Below are 25,322 nucleotides of genomic sequence, written 5' to 3' on the forward strand. Positions count from 1 at the left end.
ATCATCAACTAGACTTTAAGTGTTAGATCAGTATGGAAGTAATTAGTTGGATTAGAAGTATTATTTGTGTGCCTAAATTCAAGAATCAACTAAAACATCTGATATAGTGTAAAATGTCATTTATTAAACATGCATTATGCAAGCGCTAAATCTGCCTTTCTTTAGGCTTTAAATGTGATCTAAATTATTAATTAAACAATTAATTAACTGATCCAGGATAATCAATTCTCGATGCTATCGATAGCCTGCAATCTATAGTGGATTTGAAAACATTTTCTGATGGATAATTTTTAACTTAAAATTGGATAATCGAGACTTTTTTTATTATAGAACCAATGTTAGTAATGATGATCGAGGCTAGCCGAAAATTGAATCATTGATATCTTGATTCAAATTTTAGAAATGGTCACAGGTGGCACTGGCTTGTTTTAACCATAACCTACCTCAGTCTCACACATTATCACACTAATCATCATTTTCATTTTTCAGAGTTGTTGCAACATTGTCTGAAAAATGCAAACGCTGATCTGCGACTGTATTTTGGAGCTTGGTTTTCCAAATGGTCTAAGACATACAGAAAATTTAGATTTTAAGGTCTGTCATTGAGTCAAGTGGCGTGGTTTCGATTCCCAGCTCTGTATGTGACAAGGAGTAGGGTCACTTGCACAACCTTATGATTTCTCTCTGGGTCCTCTGATTTCCTGCCACTGCTAAAGACCCCTTGAAGCGAATTACTGAAATAAAATTGAACCATATGTTAATCTCAAAATGTCCTCCCTCCCCCCTTTCTCTCTCTCTCTCTCTCTCTCTCTCTCTCTCTCTCTCATTTTTACAGAATAGAAGAGATAACATTGAGGATCCTTGATGCAACAAGACCTGTTGACAAATCTAGCAAGCTAAGCTATTTGTCCCATTTTGACTTATTCAACAAAAGAGATTCAATTACTGCGTGTTAATGAATGTGCTATCACCAGACAATTCATCTTATTTCAAGACATCAGAATCGATTTCTTTTAACCAGAAAAGTTAAAAGAAAAAAATTATTCTTCTTTTTAAGTATAGCCATTGTAAAACAAAATTGACTGGTTTCTTCTGCTAATGGATATATATCAAAGGTTTTCATTTTGGGTGGCTTCAAATTCTTTCTTTTTTTTCTCCTGTTCTTAGTTTTCCAGTTTATCTAAACTGTTCACGCTCAATTTTCGGTTCGTTAAGTTTTTTTCTCCAATTCTCTTTGCTCAAGTTATTTTTTAGGTCTGGTCGATTTGACTTTTCTCTGGTCGAAAGATCATAAGACTTGATGAAGTGATAGATGATGACCTTGTGGATAGATTGATGATTTGTTCGTGGTTTAATTTTTCGTTTAATGATGATGTAATGACGTTTCTCTCTGGAAGAGTCGTTAAAAACAAAAGTAGATGGGGTGAAAATAGTTTTTCTCACCTTATTATTGTTTGAAACAAGTTTTTTGATTGGTGGAACAGATTGATTTGTATGTAAACTTGTTGAACTTGAACCAGAGAAAAGAATAGTTGACCTTGTTGTACTGTTTAACTTTGAAATAAAGAGAGAGAGAGAAAAATTGAGTTGATGTCCACTCGGCACAGACTATGGTCATTTCTGGAATAACACATGTTTCAATTTTATTTCAGTAATTTGCTTGCGCGTAGGGGTCTTTAGCTGTGTGAGGAAACCAGGAAAAAACCAATGAATCTGGACAGGGGACCCTACTCCTTGTCACATACAAGCATGGAATCAAAAAACCACGCCACTTGACTCAATGACAGACCTGGCAAGGACAAGTTTATATTCGTTCAGATATGCACATAAAGGAACTCCATTACAGCTGAGAACTCAATGAAGAGTTGACAAAAATGCTGCTGTCCATGCAAAATTTTGCTCATGTCCAGTGGCTTGATAACTAGGAGGTCCTGGGTTTAATTCTGGTATTGGCCAAGAAAGTTCATCAGGATTCCACTTATCCCTCTAGATCTTAGATTTGTGACAAGGTGTAGAGTAGTGTCATGTGCCTTTCTAATGGTGGGGTTTGGGTGGTCTAGTGGTTTAACACATGACAACGAGTAGGGTCGTTGTCCAACCTCTTGGGTTTCTCCGGGTCCTCTGGTTTCCTCCCACAGCCAAAGACCCCTACGAGCAAGCAAATGATTGAAATAAAATTGAATCACATGATAGTTCCGAAATGACCTAGTTTGTGTCGAATGAACTTTAAACCCAATTTTTCTCTCTCATTCTCTTGGTTCTCTGTCCACTGCTATAAAGAACCCATGCATGGAATCAATTGTTGGAATTAAAATATTCCTTATTTCTCTTTCTCAGTTGCCAGTGAAAAATAACAAGCACCAGGGTTGGTCTGGGCCTGATAATTTCTGCAACAGGTGCCTTATTTCCAGGCCTTGAATTTGCAGATATTTCATGTTTTTATATTAAGCCAATTAAAGGGTATCCAGATGGTGTTTTTCTAGTACAATTTGATTTGAAATGAAATATTTTCTTTAAATTTTCATGATGCTTCACAGTGTTTTTTGCTTCAAATTTTGTAAAATGCATGAGCTGACCTCTCTCTGAATATCATGGTGTATTTTGTGTACAATTTTTTTTATAAATGAAATATTTTCTTTCAATTTTAATGACCCTTCACGGTGTATAAATCATGTAAATTAGCTAGATGCTCGTATATATGTTTCATAGGGAAATTTTTATTGTTTTTTTTTTCTTCAAATTTTGTAAAAAGTATGAGCTGACCTCTCTCACAGTATCATGACTTGTAATCATATCAGTGTAAAGATTTTTACAGATTTAAAACCACAGATAAAGTCAGTTAACTCCATTTTTATAAATATCATATCAGATGAAGTAGCAGTCATGCATTCAATATCTGTGTGACTTTAGACTCTAATTATCCTTCATGCTTTTCATTAACCTAAAATAACATTAAATTTCCATAAATTTATTCTGCAAGAAGCTTTTTTGACATTTGTGATCGTTTTTAATCAAATTACACTCGAATTTTAACAGATTATTTTTATAACCAGATAGAGTGACCTTGTAATTCTAACAGGCAAAGAGTTTTTAATAGGAATTGTAGCAGATTATTTTCATAACTAGAACCACATTTGAATGCTTACAGGCAAAAAATCTTTAATATGGGTAATATGAAAAAGAGGCAGTCTTTAATACGGGTAATATGAAGAGAGGCAGTCTTGAAATACGGGTAATATAAAGAAGAGGCAGTCTATATGACGGGTAATATGAAAAAGAGGTATCTTTAATACGGGTAATATGAAAAAGAGACAACCTTTAATACGGTTAATATGAAAAAGGGTCAGTCTTTAATACAGGTAATATGAAAAAAAGGCAGGCTTAAAATATGGGTAATAAGAAGAAGGGGCAGTCTTGATACGTCAGTTTTGAAAAAAAAAGCAGTCTTAAAATATGGGTAATAAGAAGAGGTGGTTTTTTAATAGGGGTAATATGAAGAAGTTGCAGTCTTTAATATGGGTAATATGAAGAAGATGCAGCAGAGGGTGTCATGTATGAGATACAATGGTGTGATAGTTCATTCTGGAGCACCTAATACCACCTTTTAATCATTCATAAGGTTGACATTTTATAGTATTGGTACTGCAGCCTTGGTTAAATTCTATTTACATATGTATCATAACAATAAAAAAGAAATTATTGAACTCTAAAAAATGTAAGATCTGGATGCCATTCTTTGAATCGATATACTCTGATAGATGCTGTTAATAGTTCATTGTTGCATCTAATGTGTCATGTTTTCGGTAGGTTCTTTATATTCTCCGGTCTGTTTAAAAAGAAGTGAATTATGATAACTCAATTATCTTAAACTTTAAATGACCTAACTAGAAAACAAGAAATCTAAATTGTTTAATTCACAAATTAAGTGAAGCATCTGTCTTAAAGATACTAGAATGTAACAGATTAGTCTATTATATCTTACTATTGTCTGCGTTGTCGATCTGTGTCTTAAAGACATATACACACTAGAATGCCACAAGAGCTGTCTCTTATAGCTTACTATTTTCAGTGTTGTAAGTGTGTATAGCTTATTGCAGTTCTCCTGCACTAACTAAAATTACTACAATACTAATCAATTCCATTAAAGACTTAAATATTGCCTTTTTTAGATTTAGCTAAAGATATTTTCTATATTGTCTCATTTAGATTTAGCCTAAGATATTTTCTATATTGTCCCATTTAGCTTAAGATATTTTCTATGTTGTCTCATTTAGATTTAGCTTAAGATATTTTCTATATTGTCTCATTTAGATTTATGATATAGCTTAAGATATGTTCTATATTGTCTTATTTAGACTTAGCTTAAGATATTGTCTCATTTATATTTAACTTAAGATTTTCTTTATTGTGTCTTTTAGATTTGACTTGAGGCTTTCTGTATTGTCTTTTAGATTTGACTTGAGGCTTTCTGTATTGTCTTTTAGATTTGACTTAAGGCTTTCTATATTGTTTCTTTTAGGTTTAACTTTTCTATATTGTGACTTTTAGGTTTAACTCAAGGTTTTCATATTGTATCTTTTATATTTGACTAAAGGTTTTATATATTGTGTTTTTCAGATTGTGAAACAAGTCGTTTTGGTTGCTGTAGCGACAATGTTACCCCAGCAGATGGACCGATCCAAGAAGGTTGTCCAGAGATATCAGAATTAACAGTAGAAAGGGTCTGCGGAGATTATGGCTGCTGTAAAGATGGTGTTACCCAGGCTACCGGTCCAAACAATGCAGGATGTCCAGAAGACCGTGATCGTTATACTGGTCACGGCTATAGAAGAGATTGTGGAAATGTGAACAGTATCTATGGTTGCTGTTCTGATGGTAAAACTCTTGCAACTGGACCTGGTGGTCAAGGTTGTCCAGTTAATTATGGTTCTTTTGATGCAGGTGAGTATCATTTCATAATCTGTATGCCTTTAAATACAGATTTTCATTTCAAATAATGTATGGGTAATGAGCCCATTGTCAATTAGTTATACTAAATTAAATATTGGACTCGGGGGGGGGGGGGGGGGGTAATGATTTCACTGAATTCTCCTGTCAGGATTGTGTCTGTAAGTTGTTTAATGGTCTCAAGCAAAACCTTGTGTAATATTTTGAAACAACATACAGACAGGGAGAGAGAGAGAAATGGGGTTTAACGTCCACTCGACACAAACTAGGTCATTTTGGGACTAACATATGGTTTAATTTTATTTCAATAATTCACTTGCGTGTAGGGGTCTAGCAGTGGGAGGAAACCGGAGAAAACCCACGAGGTTGGACAGGCGACCCTACTCCTTGTCACGTACAACCGGGGATTTGAAACCACGCCAGTTGACTCAATGACAGGCGTTATGATACAGCACGCACATGCTAACCATTCGGCCATCCAACCCCCCACATACAGACAGACGGTCTCGACCATTATACCATACATAAGCAATGGACAATCCCATAGATTATTCGATTTTTATTGGGTCACAGGTTTGAGTGCCCAAATTCATTTATTCTTGACTGAAAACCACCAGATGTTGAATGTTCCTAAAAGAGACTTTCACAGCTTTTTTTTAAAGGATAAAACATTGATAATATTAGTTCGCTGGTCTGAAAAATGGCGGATCTAGTAGGGGTGCACTGGCACGTTTACTTGGCATTCGGTGATCTGAAAATTCCATTCAAATTTTAAAACATATATATATATATATATATATATATATATATATATATATATATATGTGTGTGTGTGGAATGGATTTGTCACATAACCTTGTTAGAAACAGATGGTGATATATTTGTATTGTCAGATTTAAACACCAGGAGAAGGAGAGGTTAAATTAACTCATCTGTGAAATGTTTTATTCAATTATTATTTTAATTTTAAACTCCTCCCCAAGTTAAAATGTCGTTCAACTTTCAGGCCTCTCGTAAAAACCGGTTTACTCCAATCTCCATATTTTGACTAGACTAGTTTAGGCCATTAAAAAGAATTTACTGCTTCCCTTTTCTCAATTCTGGCTGTAAAGGTTCCTTATATTTTTAGTCTCTTATCATTTTGAGAGATTAGTATTCCTTTGTAAATTACAATAATTGTTCTCAGAAACACTGTCGCTTCAAATATCTTATAGTGTTCACTAATCCAGTGTCATTTTCAGAAATTAGAACACCATACATGACGAAAAAATTTTTACTTGTGGCCTATGTCAAGTATATAATCCTGTGTCTGGGTTAAATTTAAAGATCTTTACAAACATAAAAACTATAATCTGTGACATTGATATTTTAAAAACTTAGTCTGTATGCGTTTCATATTTATACTACCTTGAGAAATTAAAAATTATATTGTCAAACATCAGATTTCTTCTAGCTGCGATAAGCAGAACGAACTATGGGAAAGTAATATGATTGGATAAAAACTGTTAGTATAACAACATATTACAGAGGTGGGAATAAGTCACAGGACCTTGAGTCGGAGTCGAGTCCCAAGTCACAGGACCTCAAGTCCAAATTTTGTCCCAAGTCAGTGACATAATGACTTTAGTACCGAGTTGAGTCCAAAGTCTTCACAAAGCCCAAGTTCCTTTCAAGTTCAGCTATTCATGGCAAATAAGGCAAGTTATCTCCCCTAACTTAAGTCGGATTCTAGTCCTAGTTGCAGGACTGCCTTATTACTAGAATGTCTTTTGGTCGATTCTCGGCATGGGCCGTAAAGAATCTTCTAGATTTTTCAAGCAAATGGATAAATCGTCAAAGAATAGGAAAACACTGCTGTCTTGGTCAAGGGCGTGGATTTGTCATAACTTTTTTTTGGGGGGGGGGACAGTTTACCAGTGTTATTTCGATGAAAGCTGTAACTAGGGGTAATATGATGACGATATGGTAAAATTGACTACCTCAAATTAAGGAGGAGGATATCGTGAAGATGAATTAAAGTGGTGAGACCCACGGTGGTGGTTAGATAGCCTTCAGAACGGGACATTCATGTGGATATAAACTTGCAAATCTGTCGTTGCGATCAAAATCATGGGGGGGGGGGGGGACATATTCTCTCCTAAGCATACAGCACAGTGTATTATTGTCTTTATTTGGTGCAAGGTCCCACGGTTTCCTCCCACTGCTAAAGATCCCTACGCGCAAGCGAATTATTAAATAAAATTGAACCGTATGTTAGTCCCGAAATGACCTAGTTTGTGTTGAGTGGATGTAAACCCCATTTCTCTCTGTCTCTCTATTTGGTTCAGAAAAGTAGGACTTTAACTGTAAACCCCATTGCATTTCTAACGTTGTTTTAAAGAACATGCAGAATACAAAACATTATTTGACCCATGTTATGTTGATGTAGTGTAACAGTCACACACAATAAAATATAAACTCCCTGATGTCATTTTCACAAAAATTACCAGTATCACATAGCCTCTTCTGTAATTCATTTTCTGCTATATCAGCATGATGAGTCTCTAGACCCTTCACATCAGACGCGAGACAATTTCTATTTATTTCTGTGTTTTTTTGGTTTCAGTTTAGGAATTGTTTTTCTTGATGTGTTTAGTTTGAGTTGAAGATAAAACAATTTAAAAAATGACAAGAAATTAAAACGACATTTGTTTTTTGAACTTTAGCCGTCTTTCGTCGGTTTGAGATAATTTATGTTTTGAAAGGAAAGGAAATAAATCTTTTGAAATGCTTGAAATTCAGAAAGATAAAAGCTTGGTTTCAAAATTTTGAAATAAAGTAGCAATTGTGAAGAATTTAATAGAAAAAATATTGTTGAATTATTTTTATGTACAGGATATTAGAAAGGATATAAAAGTGAAGATATGTTACAAATTAAATTCACAGATATAATTGACTTTAAATCAGTGAGAGAGAGAGAGAGAGAGAGAGAGAGAGAGAGAGAGAGAGAGATGGGGTTTAACATCAATTTAGCACAAACTAGGTCATTTTGGCACATAGGGGTCTTTACCTGTGGGAGGAGACCGAAGCCAGATGACCTGGAGAAAATCCACAAGGTTGGACAGGCAACCCTGTCACGTACAATCGTGGAACCAAAACCAAGCCACTTGACTCAATGACAGACCTTCTGATCTAACTTGCACACATTAAATCATTTAGCCACCCAACCAAGTCATACTAATTGTTGAATATTCATATAAATTTAGAAATTCTCATAAGTTTAAGCTCTGGACCTGAATTCACAAAACATTCTCAGACTTATGTTAAGAATTTAATCAAAATTGTTTGCTTTATTTTAACTTAAATATAGGGCTTTATAAAACTTTTGTTGTTTTAATGTATAAAATGCATCAGTAAGAAACTATGAGCCAAGTTTTGTGTTCTGGATCAAAGATATTTCTCATAAACAGTGAATGAAAGTTGAGTAAATTTTTAACGTAAGTCTGAGAATGCTTTGTGAACTTGGGGCCTGGTACTTGTAAGATAATGTCAGAATCTGTAAGCAAACCATATTCTGGTATCCAAAATATTTATGAATTACAAGTTTTCAGATGTTGTATTTGATAAATGTTCAGGTTTGTAAGATTCAATTGAGTTTGTAGATGGCCATCATATTTAAAGATTGGACATGTTTTTCTTTTTTTTAAAATGATAACACTCTTGCTACCAGTTCTTTTAAAATACTGAATATAACTAGCTATTATAAATTAGTGGGGATTGGGTTGGCCGAATGGTTAACGTGTGTGTGTGTTAGATCATAAGGTTTGTCATTGAGTCAAGTGATGTGGTGTTGATTCCCCGCTTGTACGTGACAAGGAGTAGGGTTGCCTGTCTAACCTTGATGGTTTCTCTTTGCGTCCTCCACTTTTCTCCCACTTCTAAAGTGAATAAAATTGATCCATATGTTAATCCCAAAATGACCTAGTTTGTGTCTAGTGGATGTTAAACCCAATTTCTCTCTCAATTATAAATTAATAACCAAATAGCTACTTTAAGAGGACAGGATCCCACAAAATGTGAACTGTGTATAATTTGATATTTTGATGTGTTTTACAAGATTCATGTAAATACCCCACCAAAATAAATGCAGAAATTAAAATTTCGTATATATCTACTAGTCATATGATGTTACTACACGTGCAGGAGTACGGTGACAGTATTGGTGACAGTATCGCAAGTCAGTCAGTCACTGAACTATGAGCTGTAAAGGTCGCGACACTTCATTGTACGAATATGTAATGAAGTGGATAATGGCTTTAAGACAGGAAATATGTACGCATATGATAGCGTATATAAATATTTATAAGATATCGTAGACTCGGTGGTGGTTGTCTTGTTGTAATTACAGGACACGACTAGAACTAATCCACTATTTTAATGAATGATCAGGACAAAACCAAACTTTGAAATATTCAGCCAACTCATCAAGTTTCATTCATGTTTTAGGCTATACCAATTTGAGTTTTTTGTTCTTCTAGATAGCTACTTGATATTTTCTTTAAAATTTCAAAGTTAAAAATTTTAAAAATAAGAGCTTTTGAACAACACAGCCAAGTACTTCTGGTTTTTAAATTGGTCTTCTTCCCGAAGAAATAATAAAGAAAATATTAACAGGTGTTTCAAAAAAAGAACAGGAAATCAAATTGATGTGGCCTCAAAGATGATAGTAAATTTTGGGCCTAATGAACATTCTCTTTATTTAAATTTTATTTAAAGATACATTATGTAAGATTTAGATATAGAGCTGGCAGTTCTTGCTATAATAGTTCAAAGATAATGATATTTATGAATATTTTGAAAATTTCATTCAAATTACCAGTACATTCTGAGCCAAGTTATCACTGTTTGTAGTTTTGACAAGATGTGAGCATCTTTGGTTTTTATTGTAATCATGGTGCTGGTATATTCAGGGCTTAGCATTGATTCCCCATTTTTAAGTTAAATCATTAAATGTCCGAAGCGTTCTAATCTAGTTAAAATATCACGTATCCGATAGCATCAAGAGTTGATTATGCTCTTGTTAATAAATGTCCAATTAATATTTATATAACATTTAAGGCCTAAAGAAAGACCTGCAATAAGCAGATTAAGCTCTTGAATAATGCATCTTTAGAATATGTTTTGTAAAGTGTTCTTTTGACAGTAGTTTATACAATTATATATATAGGTTGAAAACACCATCTTGGCCTTGATGTACACATGTCACATATCGAATCCATGATAGTCTGCTTAAAGACAATTGTTTTTATTATTTAACATTTGAAGACAATTGTATTTCATTATTTAACATTTTAAGACAATTGTTTCAATGACAAAATCATTTTAAGACAATTATGTTTAATTACAAACATGTATTTTTAATTGTAAAACATCTTCAACTTGCAGCTTCATGTGCTTTAGCCAAGGATCGAGGTTCATGTAGTCATAATTTTACCGTCCAATGGTATTACGACACAGATTCAAGTGGCTGTAAACAATTCTGGTATGGAGGCTGCGGAGGCAATCAGAATAGATTTGTAGATCAGAAGAAATGCGAGGAATCATGTATGAATGTCCAAGAAGAAGGTTTGTACTACAGTATTACTGAACTTTGAATATCGTACGGGAATTAAATATGAAAAATAGTGAGGTGCAAATATTTTTATTACATACAGATTTGAATATTTTGTTAAAGCATGATTTTTTAATTGTGGTCTGAATCCATCTGCTTAACTAACCATAAGTTATGCCACTTTATTTTTGTTAAAAATGTCCAACAAGAAAAAATTTGAAATAGCAACACTGATTTGTAGTTATTTTAAACTTTTTTGTGCTGGTTAAAATTTAAGATGTTTTTACTATTTAACAGTGTCTGATTGTCATTTGCGTGATTTTGAATCATTTGTGGGATTTTGAATCATTTGTGGGATTTTGAATCATTTGAAAACTACGGTATTGTTAAAGTTAAATCTCTAAAAGGAATATTAGTACAAAAATATTTCAATTCCATTCATTGTTTACTAGGATATGATGAATTGAAAATTTGCAAATGATATAAATGGAATATGGTCAAAATGGCTGTAAACCAAAACTTTGTATGCATAATAGCAAAGTACCAATACCTTTACTTTTCAGATTTCCAACATTTTCATTTTTCTCTGTTTTTTGTATGAATTTGGATTTAATCTGATGTGGGAGCAACAAGTGTGTGTTGTTTTGGAGCAGATCGCAAGCACCATCCAATATTTCTTTGTGAAACTTTTACCCGTACTGAAATAGTTCCTTTTGCGAACTGTTAAACAGTTTTATAGTTTTTTGTTTCCATGGATATAAGTTGAACTATGTGTGAACTTCATTTCCAGCTCTGGTCTAATAACTCATGTTGTATTTGGTGTTTTATTTTATTTTTACAGATATTTGTAAATTACCAGCTTCAATGGGACCATGTCGTGCATCACATCAACGTTACTACTATGACTACATGCATAAACAATGTCGTATGTTCACATATGGTGGTTGTCGTGGTAACCAGAATCGTTTCCGTAGCCGTAACGACTGTGAACGGAAATGTTCTGATTCTAACTATATCTATGTAGAAGGTAATTTTATAATAATTATTATACACAACCCTCATAGAGGCAAAATTGACATAACCATCCATTGGTCAAGAGACTCCCATTGACTAGGCCATTTTTACTGACCATGACTCTTGCACTGGCCATGACACTCCCACTGAACTTGACATTCCAATTGACTGAGCCTTTTCTGCTGACCATGACACTTCCACTGACCACAACACTCCCATTGACCATGACAATCCCACTGACCACAACACTTCTCCTGACACTCCCGCTGACCATGGCACTCCCACTGACCACGACGCTCCCGCTAACCATGCCAGTGGTAACAATGACAGTCGAGGCTGCAGTCTTTTTAAAATGAGTTTTTCTGAGCTCCGAGTGAAGTAATTTGACTGAAATTTTTCAGCATATCCCCTTTACATTATCTATTTTTTAACTATTATAGCGAGAACTCCCAACTCTTTATCTTATCTCCCGTAATGTATCGTTAATAAATATTCTCTATTTTTATAATTTTAGAAGAGGTATCTGAAACAATGGCATGTGAAAATTCTATATATAAATGTTGTCCAGATGGTGTTACAGCAGCTACAGGCCCCTCATATAGAGGCTGTACAAGAGGATGTCGGGTAAGATTATCCCATATTGCATGATCGACTGGTGGCCCAGTAAGTTGGGCGCTAGCTAGTTAAACATGAGGTCCCAGGTTCTATCCTGATGGTAACTAGAAAATTTCCATAGGAGTGGTTTCCCTTTGTCATTTCTGCTGTATGGAGGGCCTTGCAAAAACCATTGAAAAAAAAAAACGAGGTCCTGTGTACACACTGGCATGCAAATAAAAGAACCCACAAACCCTAAGATGGACCAGTAAAATACTTAAAATGCATTAAAAATGTCAAATTATAATAATTTGGCTGCTCTATCTTAGTTTGGTACATATCCTATGTACAGTAGGAAGAATTCCTTATTTATTTTACTAATTAAAGTCAATGCTATATCAGGTCAGTCTTTATTTCATACAGTTATTAGTATTGGTTTATTTCAGGAATCAGATTATGGTTGTTGTGATGATGGTGTTACAGCTGCTCAAGGTAAAAATAATCAAATCATTTCTCATGTAGACAGCATACTTCAGCCCTAATATTGTACCATCTTGGATACTGAAGCAGATTGGGTACTTGAGCGATAGGGTACTGAAGCAGATAGGGTACCAGAGTAGATAGGGTAATGGAGGAATAGGGTATCGGAGTTGATGGGGTACTGGAGTGATAGGGTACTGGATCAGATAGGGTACTGTAGCAATGGGGTACTGAATCAGATAGTGTACTGGAGCAGATAGGGTATTTAAGCGGAAAGGGTACCAGAGTAAATCGGGTACTGGAGCGATAGGGTTCTGGAGTGGATACGGTACAGGAGTGGATACGGTACTGTAGTGGATATGGTACTGTAGCGGATACAGTACTGAAGTGGATAGTGTACTGGAGCGAATAGGGTACTTGATTATGCCTTGATTTTGAATCTTGATGCAGGTTCAACAGAACCTTCAGCCATTTCCAAGTGCATGTCCTACCTTTCAGGGTGAGAGTGCACACTTAAGGTGACATGATAAGTGTTCTCAGTTTTGAGGAGAAGAACCTACACATCTGACAAGGAAAGGTTTGATGTAAGAAAGGTTCGAATGAAACAATAACCCAGGTCTACTCATGTACCCAATGGCTTGCATGTAAAAGAACCCTTGATATATAGCTGGAAACTGATTAAAAAAATCCAGGCAAAATTTACAACTCAAGCATTGCATACGTAATGATAAAAAACAATTAGTACCAGATGATCGTAGATTTGTGTTGACAAAAAATTATAGTGGCCTACTCTTATTTCAAATTACAACTGTCAAGGGTTCTTTTATGTGCATGCCAATGTGTACACAGGACCTTAGTTTTTTGTCCTATCAGAAAGACTATACGATGTCCCTTGCCAGCGTAATATCCACTGAGCCACTGAAGTAATGTTGTATACTTTTAGGACCCAATGAAGAAGGCTGTGAGATTGTATCATCAGGTGACGAACCGTGTGAGGAGACGTTCTTTGGATGCTGTAATGATGGTGTCACCACTGCTTTAAGTGCAGATAAACGTGGTTGTTTAGATTATTTACCAGAAATACAGCCTACAGTTGAAGAAACAGTTAAAATACTTGAAGGTATGTACTTTAGTAATGACACAACTGTAGGTAGGTACGTGTGTTGGGGAACTGGACTCTTGAACCAAATGTCATAGTGTCTATTCCTGGTGTGGGCTGAAAGGGTACTAAACTCTACTTTGGGTGTGAATAGATTCACATTAAAGACAGATTGTACTTTACACATTAAAATTACAGGTTGCCATGGTTTTGTTTATTTTTATGATTCTGTGGATGTTTGTACATTAAAGTTACAGGTTACCATGGTTTTGTTCATTTTTATGATTCTTTTGATGTATATACATTAAAGTTATAGGTTGCCATGGTTATATAATGGTTTTTTATGATTCTATAGATGTATGTACGCTAAAGAAAGATTATGGTGAGCGATGTAATAACACTATACGATGGTATTATAATGATGAGGAGAAAAGATGCAAGAGATTCTGGTACGGTGGATGCGCTGGTAACGATAATAATTTTATGAATGACCAAGAATGTAAGTCAGAGTGTGTGATGAAAAGAGAAACACGAACTCGACCTCGACCAATCCCAACACCAGCTCCAACACCAGCACCAACACCAGCACCAACACAAGCTCCTTCATCAGGTAACGTCTACTTTCAGTTTTCTAAATTCAATGAGAATGGTGAATTCTGCATTGGCATTTTATATTCTCAATTGTTGATCCTAATTGCATTACTTTACATTCAAAAACATACAAACTAATATGAAAAATATATTTGTTACCAGAAACATTAGATTTTATCCAGATGCTTTATGGAGAAACCCTTATGCTCTACATTGACTTATATATGGCGGTGTTTCTTAGAACAGATGACCGTCTGCTTAACTGGATGTGACAGCTTTTAGCATTATTCCAATCTTTATAAATATTTTTAGATCTTTGTATGCATAAAAACTATATATTTAACTGGTTTTATTGTGTTCCAAGTTAGATTATTTGATTTCTAATTTGATGGCATTTAAATTGACTGACTTGTAAGTTTTTTCAATCTCCAGCCAATCAATTTCACTGTCAGCAAATGTGGCTGAAACAAGAGCCTTGTTTTGAGGATACTTTAGATATATTTTGAACGTTAATTTTACTATAATCCTGGTTATGATATTTCCACAGATCCGTGTCAACAGCCCCGTGTCGTTGGGCGATGTCGAGCGTCCATTGATCGATACTACTATGATCAACGAGATGGACGATGTCATATTTTCCAATATGGTGGATGCTCTGGAAACGATAATAATTTTGTTACCCAGGAAGAATGTGAGAATCGATGCAATGTTTATTCGTTGACGACGGCACTTCCGATGACGACTGTAGCTCCAATATTTTATACAACATTACCCGCCCCAACTCCTCGACCCCAAGTTGTAGACGCTGGAGAAGCGGCCGGTATGTAAATAACTTTAACATGTATAGTAGACCTGGTTATTCAAACTCTTACAAAACATGACATTTAGAAAGTTAAACCGAAACTTGGATATTACTAATGGCATGACTTTCTGGCCCATCTGAATGACTTAACACTTTCCCTGCCAGGCCTTCCAACCTGCAACACTGACAAAGGGAAATCAAGCTGGAAAATCCTGAGGAACTTTATCAACAAACACCCCCGGGGTAATGAGCCAGTGCCTTACTCACTGAGCTCAGGCAGCTCCCAGAATTCAAGAGCAAGTGCATGGGTGGTGTCGCTTGTGCAACCTATTGGGTTTTCTCCTGGTCCTCCGGTTTTCTCCCACTGCTAAAATACGGGTTGGCATATTCTACTTGCAAAAGTGGGGGGTTGGGTGGTCGATTGGCTATCACATGTGCGTTGGATCATAAGGTCTGTCTGTCAAGTGATGTGGTTTCAATTCCCCGCTTGTACGTGACAAGGGTTAGGGTCGCCAGTCAGTTGTTTTTTTTCCTGGTCCTGCAGTTTTCTCCCACTGCTAAAGACCCCTACGTGCAAGCAAATTATTGAAATAAAATTCAACCATATGTTAGTCCCAAAATGTTGAGTTTACATTTAACCCCATTTTTCTCTCTTGTGTTATGGGCAGTTTCATGCGTTCCAAGTGCTAAAGACTTAATGTTGTTGTTTTTTGTTTATTCATAGTTGTATTAACTGGAACAGAATACGTTCAGATCGGCACAGCATTACGTTTAGCATGTCGAGCTACTGGTGGCGACCCCATCACCTATAACGTCATGTGGTACAAAGATCGTAAGGTGATTAAACGTGGAGATGATGATCAGCTTGTTATTAATACACAGAGAATGGCAGACGGTCGTGGTGTACTCAGTGAATTAACGGTACAGTATGGACGACAAGAGGATGCTGGAACATATATTTGCCGTGGTTATCCTCACGGTAATCTGAAATCTCTACGAGTTCATGTTCAACAAGGTAAATCAAAACTTTTAAAATTTATATAAAAATACAAAACTATTGATAAATATTGACGAATCAAGAATCTCAAACCTTTTTGGCTTGACTGGGTAACTGTTTCCAGAAAGGTCTGTTCATTGAGTTAAGTACCATGGCGTCACCATTTGTACGTGACAAGGAGTAAGGTCGCCTATCCAACCTCATGGGTTATCTCCAGGTTCTCCAGTTTACTCCAACTGCTAAAGACCCCTACGCGCAAGCACATTATTGAAATGAAATTGAACAATAATATGTTAGTCTCAAAATGACATCACAGTTCCAGGATGGATGTGATGATGTCATGTCCGCTTCCTGGTTCAATTAGTAATTACTGAAGAATACTCTTATAAATGCTAAATAATTCTTTTAATGTACAATTTCACTTGTCTTCATTCATAAGACTGGCTAATTATGGGGTGGGGGGTGGGGAGATGGGGGGATGGCAGAATGGTTAGCATGTGTGCGTTGTATCATAAGGTCTGTCATTGAATCAACTGGCGTGGTTTCGATTCTCTGGTTGTACATGACAAGGAGTAGGGTCCCCTGTCCAACCGCATAGGTTTTATCCAGGTCCTCCGGTTTCCTCCCACTGCTAAAGACCCCTACGTGCAAGCGTATTATTTAAATACAATTGAAGCATATATTAGTCCCAAAATGACCTAGTTTGTGTCAAGTGGAAGTTAAATTCTCTCTCTGGCTAACTATTTACCAAAACTCAAGTGGCTATTTATTAAGTGCCAAAAGAAGTAAAAATTAAATTGATCTGGTCTAATATTGAATTTTGCTGGCACGATATATCATTGAATCAATGTATCGCGATTCACTTTTTCACGCATCTCGAGACGCTGAATCGATGTATCGCAATTCTTTTTATGGTTTTTATTGTCGCTTGAGTAAGTAACCTGTCACTCTTAATTATCCACGTCACACATTATCCATAGGTACACAAACACTCTTAAATTGTTTTGGTCCTTAATTTGATCCACATCAATATCCTCATATAAAACAGTTTTATTTCTCTGACATCCGTAGGACTAAAAATATCAATTATTTATTTATCAAGTTGTTTTCTTGGGGAATATTGACCTGATTATGAATTGTGGTATTAATTGTATTGTAGCACCTGAATCGCAATACGTATCAAATCGTGACTGCAGTGGCAATAGCCAGCACTAATATTAAACTATCATCAAATATGATGCAGAAACGTAAACTTGGGGAAATCGTTTTTTTATAATAAATTATTGATAAATTTATTGCCAGATGTGACAGCATATCTAATTCGCTGGTAGCACTTTAAAGTCCTTTATATGGTAATTATTTGACCTCTGACCTGTACATTTTATTTGATATATTCTATTAGGAGTTGTAGAGGAGAAAGTTGAAAAACCAGAGAAAGAGAAACCTGTGATATCTGTGCCTACGAACACATCAGCTACAACCGATCCTAGAGGTAAATACTGTACAATATTGAAGAGTTGGGAGGCAGAGTGGTCTTACGCTTAATTAGATCAAAAGGTCTGTCATTGAATCAAGTGGTGTGGGTTCGATTCCCAGTTGGTACATGACAAGAAGTAGTGTCCACTGTCCAACCTTGTCGGTCTTTTCCAGGTCCTCTGTTTTCCCCCCTACTACTGCTAAAAGAGCGCTATGTGCAAGCTAATTACTGAAATATTAGTTAAATCATAAAGCATATGGCTCTATTTTTTGGAACCTTGAAATAGACAAAAATGGTTCTAAAAGCACATATTAATGTTATGAATGTATGTAAAGTGTTTTATATTCAATTTTTGAAAAAAAATATTGTAATTTCTAATGAATTCTGTTCGGTGAAATATGTGAACAGTTCAACGCAACAGTGGTTTGATCTATAGATATGAGACGAATCAACACAAAGAAATAAACAATTTTATTTCTGTTTCAAATTAAAGTGGTCTAGCTGCTTTAATATTTTAATGTCTTAACATATTTTATGTTTTATAGTTGTGTGTCTACAGCCAGCACAGAGCGGTAATTGTTATGCTAACTTTCCTAGATGGCACTACGATCATTTAGACGGACGATGTAAACAGTTTACCTATGGCGGATGTGGACCTAATGAAAATAATTTTGAAACAGAAACAGATTGTCAAAACTACTGTAGACCTGAACGTAAGTTTCTTTCAGGAGCGGGGTGTAGGTGGTAAAATTACCTGAGAATAGTCTTTTCTATAAAATGTGTGAATTATAGGCCCCTATTTCATTTATAGTCTTTTCTTTAAAACGTGTGAATTGTAGGCACTTATTTTTATTTGAATAGTTCATCAGGATTTTTCAATGTGGTTTCCCCTTGTCGGTGTTGCAGGACGGAGGGCCTGCCAAGGACATTTGTCCAGTCAATCGGATGGGATGAAACACCAAGGTCCAGTGTACACATTGGCATGCACGTAAAAGGTCTCTTGGTAGTTGGAATTCAGATGTAATGCCACTGTTTGGGCAAAATTTCCCTCATAGCACACTGTATGGCTTCAGAGCAGAACAGTAGGATGTGTACATGGGACCTCGGTTTTTCATACCATCCGAACGACTAGACAGCTGTCCTTGTCACGAGTGGGTTTAATTACATCTTTAAAATGATGTTTAATACGAATCATAATTACCAGTACAACAACTGACTTCCACTTTTCTGCCAAATTCAGGTCAAATAAAGGGTCCGATGGATGTATTTGTCCGGGAGGCCATTTCAGAAGGGCCTTGGTTCGATATGATTCCGATCGTTTTTACCTGAAATTGATTGTTCCACAGAAAGCTTATACAATTTGCTACCAGATGGTGCCATTAACTGGAGTTCGTTGAAAAAGTGACTTAGATCGTTCTTCTGCGGGGCTTTTCAATCGATTTCCAAAATAAACCAGTTGTCTTATTTTTAATTGATGTTAAATTCCATAATTTTCATTGATATCCTTGTTTTACTTTTAGTGATCTGTCGAATGTCAGCTCAGAGAGGTAAATGTCGAGCAAATATTGAGAGATTTTTCTATGATGTCACGGCCAGAAATTGTCGTTCATTTTCATACGGAGGCTGTGATGGCAATCTGAATAACTTTAAATCATTAGAGGCTTGCAGTCGATTCTGTGGTCGCAGAGACACCGGAACAGAGACAGGAACTGGAACACGACCTCAGGCTGGATCGGATGTTTGCCGTCTGTCTCGTGATGGAGGAAACTGTAAAGGTTACGAAATCTTGTGGTATTACGAGGAGACCTATGAGAGATGTACAAGATTTATTTACACCGGTTGTGGTGGCAATGATAATCGTTTTGCTACGGAAACAGAATGTAGTGAAAGATGTGAACGTGAGATGACAACTGTTTCTCCAATCACTAGAGCTCCCATAACCAGGGCACCTGTAACTAGGGCACCCATAACCAGGGCACCTGTAACTAGGGCACCCGTAACCAGGGCACCAGTAACCAGGGCTCCAGTAACCAGGACTCCTGTTACCAGGGCTCCCATCACAAGGGCACCAATAGTTGTAACTGAAGGATCTAATTTAGGTAAATACTCGTTTCTAATTTAGAAGTATTTTCTTACACTTGGTCATGGTAACATTTTATTATACACTTGGTTCAGGCAGCACATAATTATACATCTGGTCCAGGCAGCACTAAATTCAAAACTTGGACCCGGTAGCACTTTATTATACACTCAGTCTATGCAACATTAGATTATGAATCTGGTCTAGGCAGCACTTTATTTTGTCACTTGACTCGGGTAGCACTTTTTGTTTTGTCATCAAGTATTGGTAGAAATAGGTTGTAGAACTTTCTGTCACAATTATTAAAATGGTGGTTTTATATGTGGGTTCATGCATAAACCTGACGATCCATTGCAAAGTCAATATAAAATATGGCAGCTAGTAAATTGTCATTTATGAAATATTCAGTTTTAAAGGAGTTAAATCTCTTTTATTCAGAATACAATTTATCAGTTGTTGTGTTATAATTTGTTATTTCGATTCATTTCAAAAAATTAAATAGAAGTTGGCTTGTTTACTCTATTTTGTTTACATTTTCTTTTATTGATTTCGGGATCGTCACTGGCTTTAGTAATGGACGTAAAATTTTGACAAAGATATATTGTCTTCCAACAAAATTCAAGGAAATCAATAATTATCTTTTTTGACCGAGAAGAAATATATATCTAGCCATTTTAAACACTGCTTGTGGATGATCAGGTTTATGCATTATTTTAATCTATTTATATTTTTAGTATTATTTTAATTTGGGCTATTTGTAGTTTAAATACTTTTAAAGCACCAATAGTCTTGTTCACGATAAATTATATCCCATTGTATGGTTACACATTTATAGGAACGCTAGTTTTTCCTGGTTATACATATATAGGAACGCCAGTTTTTCCTGGTTACACGTATATAGGAGGACAGGTTTTTCCTGGTTACATATATATATAGAAATGCCAGTTTTTCCTGGTTACACATATATAGGAGCGCCAGTTTTTCCTGGTTGCACATACAAGCATCAGTTGCTGGAGCAGTTAAGCCATTGATAATCATTTGTAGGATTTTTAATCCCTTGCAAAAATAGAATCTCTAAAAGGAATAGCAATCCAAAAGTATTAACAAAGATACATTGAATTGATTATGAAAGATTTTGCAACATTCTCAACAATGATGCAAGTTCTAAAATATTATAAGAGATGCTGGCGTTTTATTGGCTACTGTTCTCATGGCTATCACTGAGTTTAACTTAAATAACACAATGAGATATATTTATGCGTAAACAGGACTATTTTTTATTTTCTTTTATTTTCTTCACCTGTAGTTCATTTTAGCACTTATTAATATAAATTATAGCAACATGTACGTTAGCCAGAGATCGGGGACGTCTGTGTGGTAATTGGACGATTTTATGGTATTTTAACACGGAACGCCAACGATGTGAAAGATTCTACTATGGTCAGTGCGGGGGAAACGCCAATCGTTTTGAAACCCAGGCGGCATGTAGGGCTGAGTGTTTAACACCCACAACACAAGGTACATAACTCTAAAATAACTTGGCTTGCTGCAACAGTTGAGTGGACCTTATGCATGACACTGGTTTGTATTTGCACAGTGATGGAACAAGTGATGCAAGCTTGTGTTAGCCAAGATCATAAAAAAAATAATTCTTTAAGTTAGGATTATGTCGTCCTTATGATGAGTTATCTGCGATTGGGCAGGACCAAGAAAAATGTTGTAATTCTTTAAGCCAGGATTATGTCAATCTTAATTTAAGTAACAATTAGTTTTACCTAGGGTATCTGCGATTAACTAGAACCAAAATAAACTGTTTAATTGGAACAACCCTAACATGAGTCCATCGGAACAATCCTGCAATTAACTAGAACCAAAATAAACTGATTATTCGGAACAACCCTGCTAACATGAGTCCATCAGAACAACTGGAACTGCTTTACCAAATGCGGCCTGCCAGACCCTTACACTACATCTGAACATTTATAAGTAATTTTATCTTTAAATGAAATAAAAAATCAAAATTGCTTATTGTTAGGCCCAAACTCTAAACAGACGTTACTTTCTGTAGGATCAATAATCTTTGTAGGTCTATTTATAGCTTGCAGCGTCACTCAGTGACATAGTTGCCTAAATTTATGTCACTTGACTTGGGCCTATAATCCTTGTTTGGCCCTCGCTTTGTTTCAAAACTTTGTGTTTGGCCCTTCACCTAAAACATTTGACCACCTCTTAGACAATTTTTTTTTTGTTCTAAATATTTGACTCCATCAAGATTTTATTGATGTTGTAAATACAAACAAATTTTAATGCTTTTTATTTTCTAGCTATTAGTGGGTAGAATATAGATATGCTTCACCCATATCCGTCTGTCTAAAAAAAAATTGTAAATGCTCTACAAATTTGTTTTTTCAAATTTGATGGTAATTATCAACTAAGCATGAGGAGATGCCCTACTGATATTCAGATTTAAGCATCAATTTAATTTGCAGTTATTGCCCCTGTCACTAAAATCTTATGAACACTCTAGCTCAGGGTTTTCGAGAACTTTTGTATTTGTTTGGCTAGTCATGTGGAGATCCCCTGTTGATATTCAGATTTAAGCATCAATTTAATTTGCAGTTATTGCCCCTGTCACTAAAATCTTATGAACAATCTTAAGGTCAGGGTTTTTGAGAACTTTTGTATTTGTTTGGCTAGTCATGTGGCAGAGCCATATCAAAAACTTCCCAAATTTTCTCAGATAAAAGTTTGAAAACCTCATTTCTGAAATTAGTTGACTACCAAAATAATGTCTGTTTAAATTTTATGATGTTACTAGCTTGATATCCGGCTTCACAAAATTTCAGCAATGGCCCAATACGGCCGGGGCCCCAATAATTCGCTAGGGGCCCAATTCACCTGGGCCTAAATTCGCCTAGGGCCAGGACCCAAATTCGATATACTAAAACATTCACGGGAGCATGCTGGTTAATTTGTTATGACATATATGTAGGGGTGGATCAAGGCAACAGTGTAATGGGCGAATACATGTTGCATGCCTAACAATTAGTGTGATTAAAGGTTGATTATTGACAACAAGTTATTCCGACTGGCATAAACTTAATGCCACTAGTTTATAGAAAGTTATTACTCTTGTTATCAAAACCTTTAGCGTTTTTTAGATGAAGTTGTTTTTTAGTTTGAGCAACTTCCTACGAACCCTTGCTGCTGATCAAAGTATAAAAATACTTTCATATAAAATGGACTAGCTTGTAGAATTATTATTACTATATTTGTCTAAGACATATAAAAATGGAAGTGTAAATTCAGTAGAAATCATTGCAATATAAGTTAATCCAAGAAGCAAGTGTTTTTAATAATCTTACTGTGAATTTATTTATTTAAGCTCCAACTACTACAACCACAAGACGACCATATGTTACTAGGAGACCAATATTACCAGGCGTTACTAGGAGACCGATATTACCAGGCGTTACTAGGAGACCTATATTACCAGGTGTTACTAGGCAACCAGTGTTACCAGGTGTATCTAGGAGACGGGGTGATTGTCGTTACTCTACGTTTGGTTGTTGTGGTGATGGTCAAACTCCTGCTTCAGATACTCTTAAAACAAATTGTTATGGTAAGATATTGTAACTAGCAAATATTATTTACTAATTTGCATATTTCTGAAAAAAATCTAATTTTCCACGAGTGTCTGTACTCAAGGGAGCTAATTGTAGACAAATAGCATTAGTTTATTATGACATAGTACCAACCAAATGACTTCTTTAAGAATGAAACTAAATTTATTATTTCAGACGAACCAAATGTAATTGAGCGACAAGCTGATGGTAATTATAAAATATTCACAAGTGCCGGTCGTCGGGTTTCGTTCAATTGTCAGTTACAGGAAACTAACCCAGGACGAGTTCAGTGGTTTAAACAAAGGTTCGTTATACAACATTTCTCATTCAGTAGCAATAATTGTTGTGATTTTTTATTTTAAGGTGGGGGTGGGGGGAGAGGTGGTAGGGTCAAGTGATCGAGTGCATGCAGTTTAGATGGAAATATTTTATCATTGAATCAAATGTTGTGGTTTCGGTCCCAGGCTTGGGTAATCAGTCTTACCACTGTTGAATACCCACTGAAATTATGATTTCCCCAAAATAACCTAGGTTGTGTTGAGTGGATGTCAATCTGATCAACTACAGATCTGTATTTCGTTTTGGTTTTTTAATACTTTCGATGACCTCCACTACATGAAGATCTGACCGGTTGCAGTGGGAGGTCGCGTCAGGGGTCAAATCAGAGGCTTTTGAGTCAGACATAAAATTAACCAATCAGAGTTGATGTTTCTAGGGAGATACCCACAGTTCTGTGCATCGCATGCCAAGAACTCGCTGCAAAAGACTATTTCATTAGCTAATCCCTCACATCAACCAGAACGTAGGTTATATAACAACTCTTCCGGATCCTAGTATGGTAAAGACAAGTAAAACAAGATTTTGAACTATAAAAAACAAATAATTGTGTTTTAATCAGACTGAGTGGATGTGAAACCCCAATTCTATTTCTCTCTCTCTTGTGCATTGTTATTCTTTGTGTATTCATTAGAATAATTGACATAAAAATAAACACAACAATTCTATGGATAACAATTACTGTATTTTTATCGGAGCTATGTTTCAACAATGATTCTCTTGTCGTTTTCAAGAACAATACAGATACAGTGAGATGGAACAAAATATATACTTGACCTTTCAAAATGGGGGGGGTCACGGCAGCTAAGTGTGTAAGACGCTGGCTCGCTAGCCTGGAGGTCAGGTGTTCGATCCCTGCATTGGCCGATAAAGTTCGTCCAGATCTTCCGGCATGATTCCCCACTTGGCAGTGATACAGGACGGAGAGCCTTTGAAGGACAGCTGTCTAGTCATTCGGATGTGACGAAAAACCGAGGTCCAGTGTACACATTGGCGTGCACATAAAAGATCCCTTGACAGTTGGAATTCGATATAGGAGTAGGCCGTAGTACCGCTGTCAGGGTCAAATTTCCCTTGTAGCACACTTTATGGCGTATGCCCGTCTTCATTAGCCCAGTTCGGAGCAGAACAGTAGGACGTTAAACGCCATTTCATTTCATGTCATTTCGCTTAAAAATGAGCAATTGTTAATGATATTGATCTTGGATTTCATTCCAGTATAGAGATAGATATAAAATACATATCATGGAATTTAGGCTATGGTAGAGTTAAACTTCTAGGAGTTAAACCTGATTCGTTTTTTAAAAAAAAAACAACTCTGAGATGGATAATGGCCAAAGACTGTCCATTATGTAAATAGAAAGAACAATTGAGGGGCGTTAGTTTAGTTTTCTAGAAGAACAAGCCACAAAAAATAATGGATAAATTCTTAAAACAACATGCACATGCACATGAATGCAAGTATACACAGACAGTCCAAAATATTCATTTAGCAACATATCTTCAGAATAAATTATCCCAGAATTTGTCCATTATTTTAAATTGATAATGGACAGTTTTATAAATAATAGACGGTTGTTTACAAAAAGTGTACATAAAACATCAAAGGGTGACGTCATATCTATGTTTTAAGAAAAGTTACACACCCAGTAAAGTATATTATTAATTGCTTGAGTTTTCTTTATTTCA

At 35.7% G+C, this 25,322-nt stretch overlaps 1 protein-coding gene across 7 annotated transcripts in view; it reads left to right on the forward strand.

Annotated features, from left to right (window-relative positions):
- Positions 1 to 25,322, forward strand: part of LOC126820413 (papilin) — a 164,520-nt gene that overhangs the window by 131,473 nt on the left and 7,725 nt on the right. For 6 of the 7 annotated variants that reach the window (XM_050548325.2, XM_050548327.2, XM_050548328.2 and 3 more), the window contains 15 exons: positions 4,618 to 4,941; positions 10,372 to 10,551; positions 11,379 to 11,564; positions 12,066 to 12,175; positions 12,592 to 12,637; positions 13,569 to 13,745; positions 14,080 to 14,334; positions 14,863 to 15,135; positions 15,842 to 16,132; positions 17,517 to 17,606; positions 18,137 to 18,304; positions 19,112 to 19,690; positions 21,010 to 21,189; positions 23,057 to 23,293; positions 23,472 to 23,601. In XM_050548325.2, the coding sequence (XP_050404282.2) occupies positions 4,618 to 4,941; positions 10,372 to 10,551; positions 11,379 to 11,564; positions 12,066 to 12,175; positions 12,592 to 12,637; positions 13,569 to 13,745; positions 14,080 to 14,334; positions 14,863 to 15,135; positions 15,842 to 16,132; positions 17,517 to 17,606; positions 18,137 to 18,304; positions 19,112 to 19,690; positions 21,010 to 21,189; positions 23,057 to 23,293; positions 23,472 to 23,601 (3,226 nt within the window). The remainder of the gene's footprint in view (positions 1 to 4,617; positions 4,942 to 10,371; positions 10,552 to 11,378; positions 11,565 to 12,065; positions 12,176 to 12,591; positions 12,638 to 13,568; positions 13,746 to 14,079; positions 14,335 to 14,862; positions 15,136 to 15,841; positions 16,133 to 17,516; positions 17,607 to 18,136; positions 18,305 to 19,111; positions 19,691 to 21,009; positions 21,190 to 23,056; positions 23,294 to 23,471; positions 23,602 to 25,322) is intronic. The other variant, XM_050548326.2, reaches the window with a different exon arrangement.

The sequence above is a fragment of the Patella vulgata genome, chromosome 5, assembly GCF_932274485.2.
Source record: "Patella vulgata chromosome 5, xgPatVulg1.2, whole genome shotgun sequence".
Classification (NCBI taxonomy): Eukaryota; Metazoa; Mollusca; class Gastropoda; family Patellidae; genus Patella; species Patella vulgata.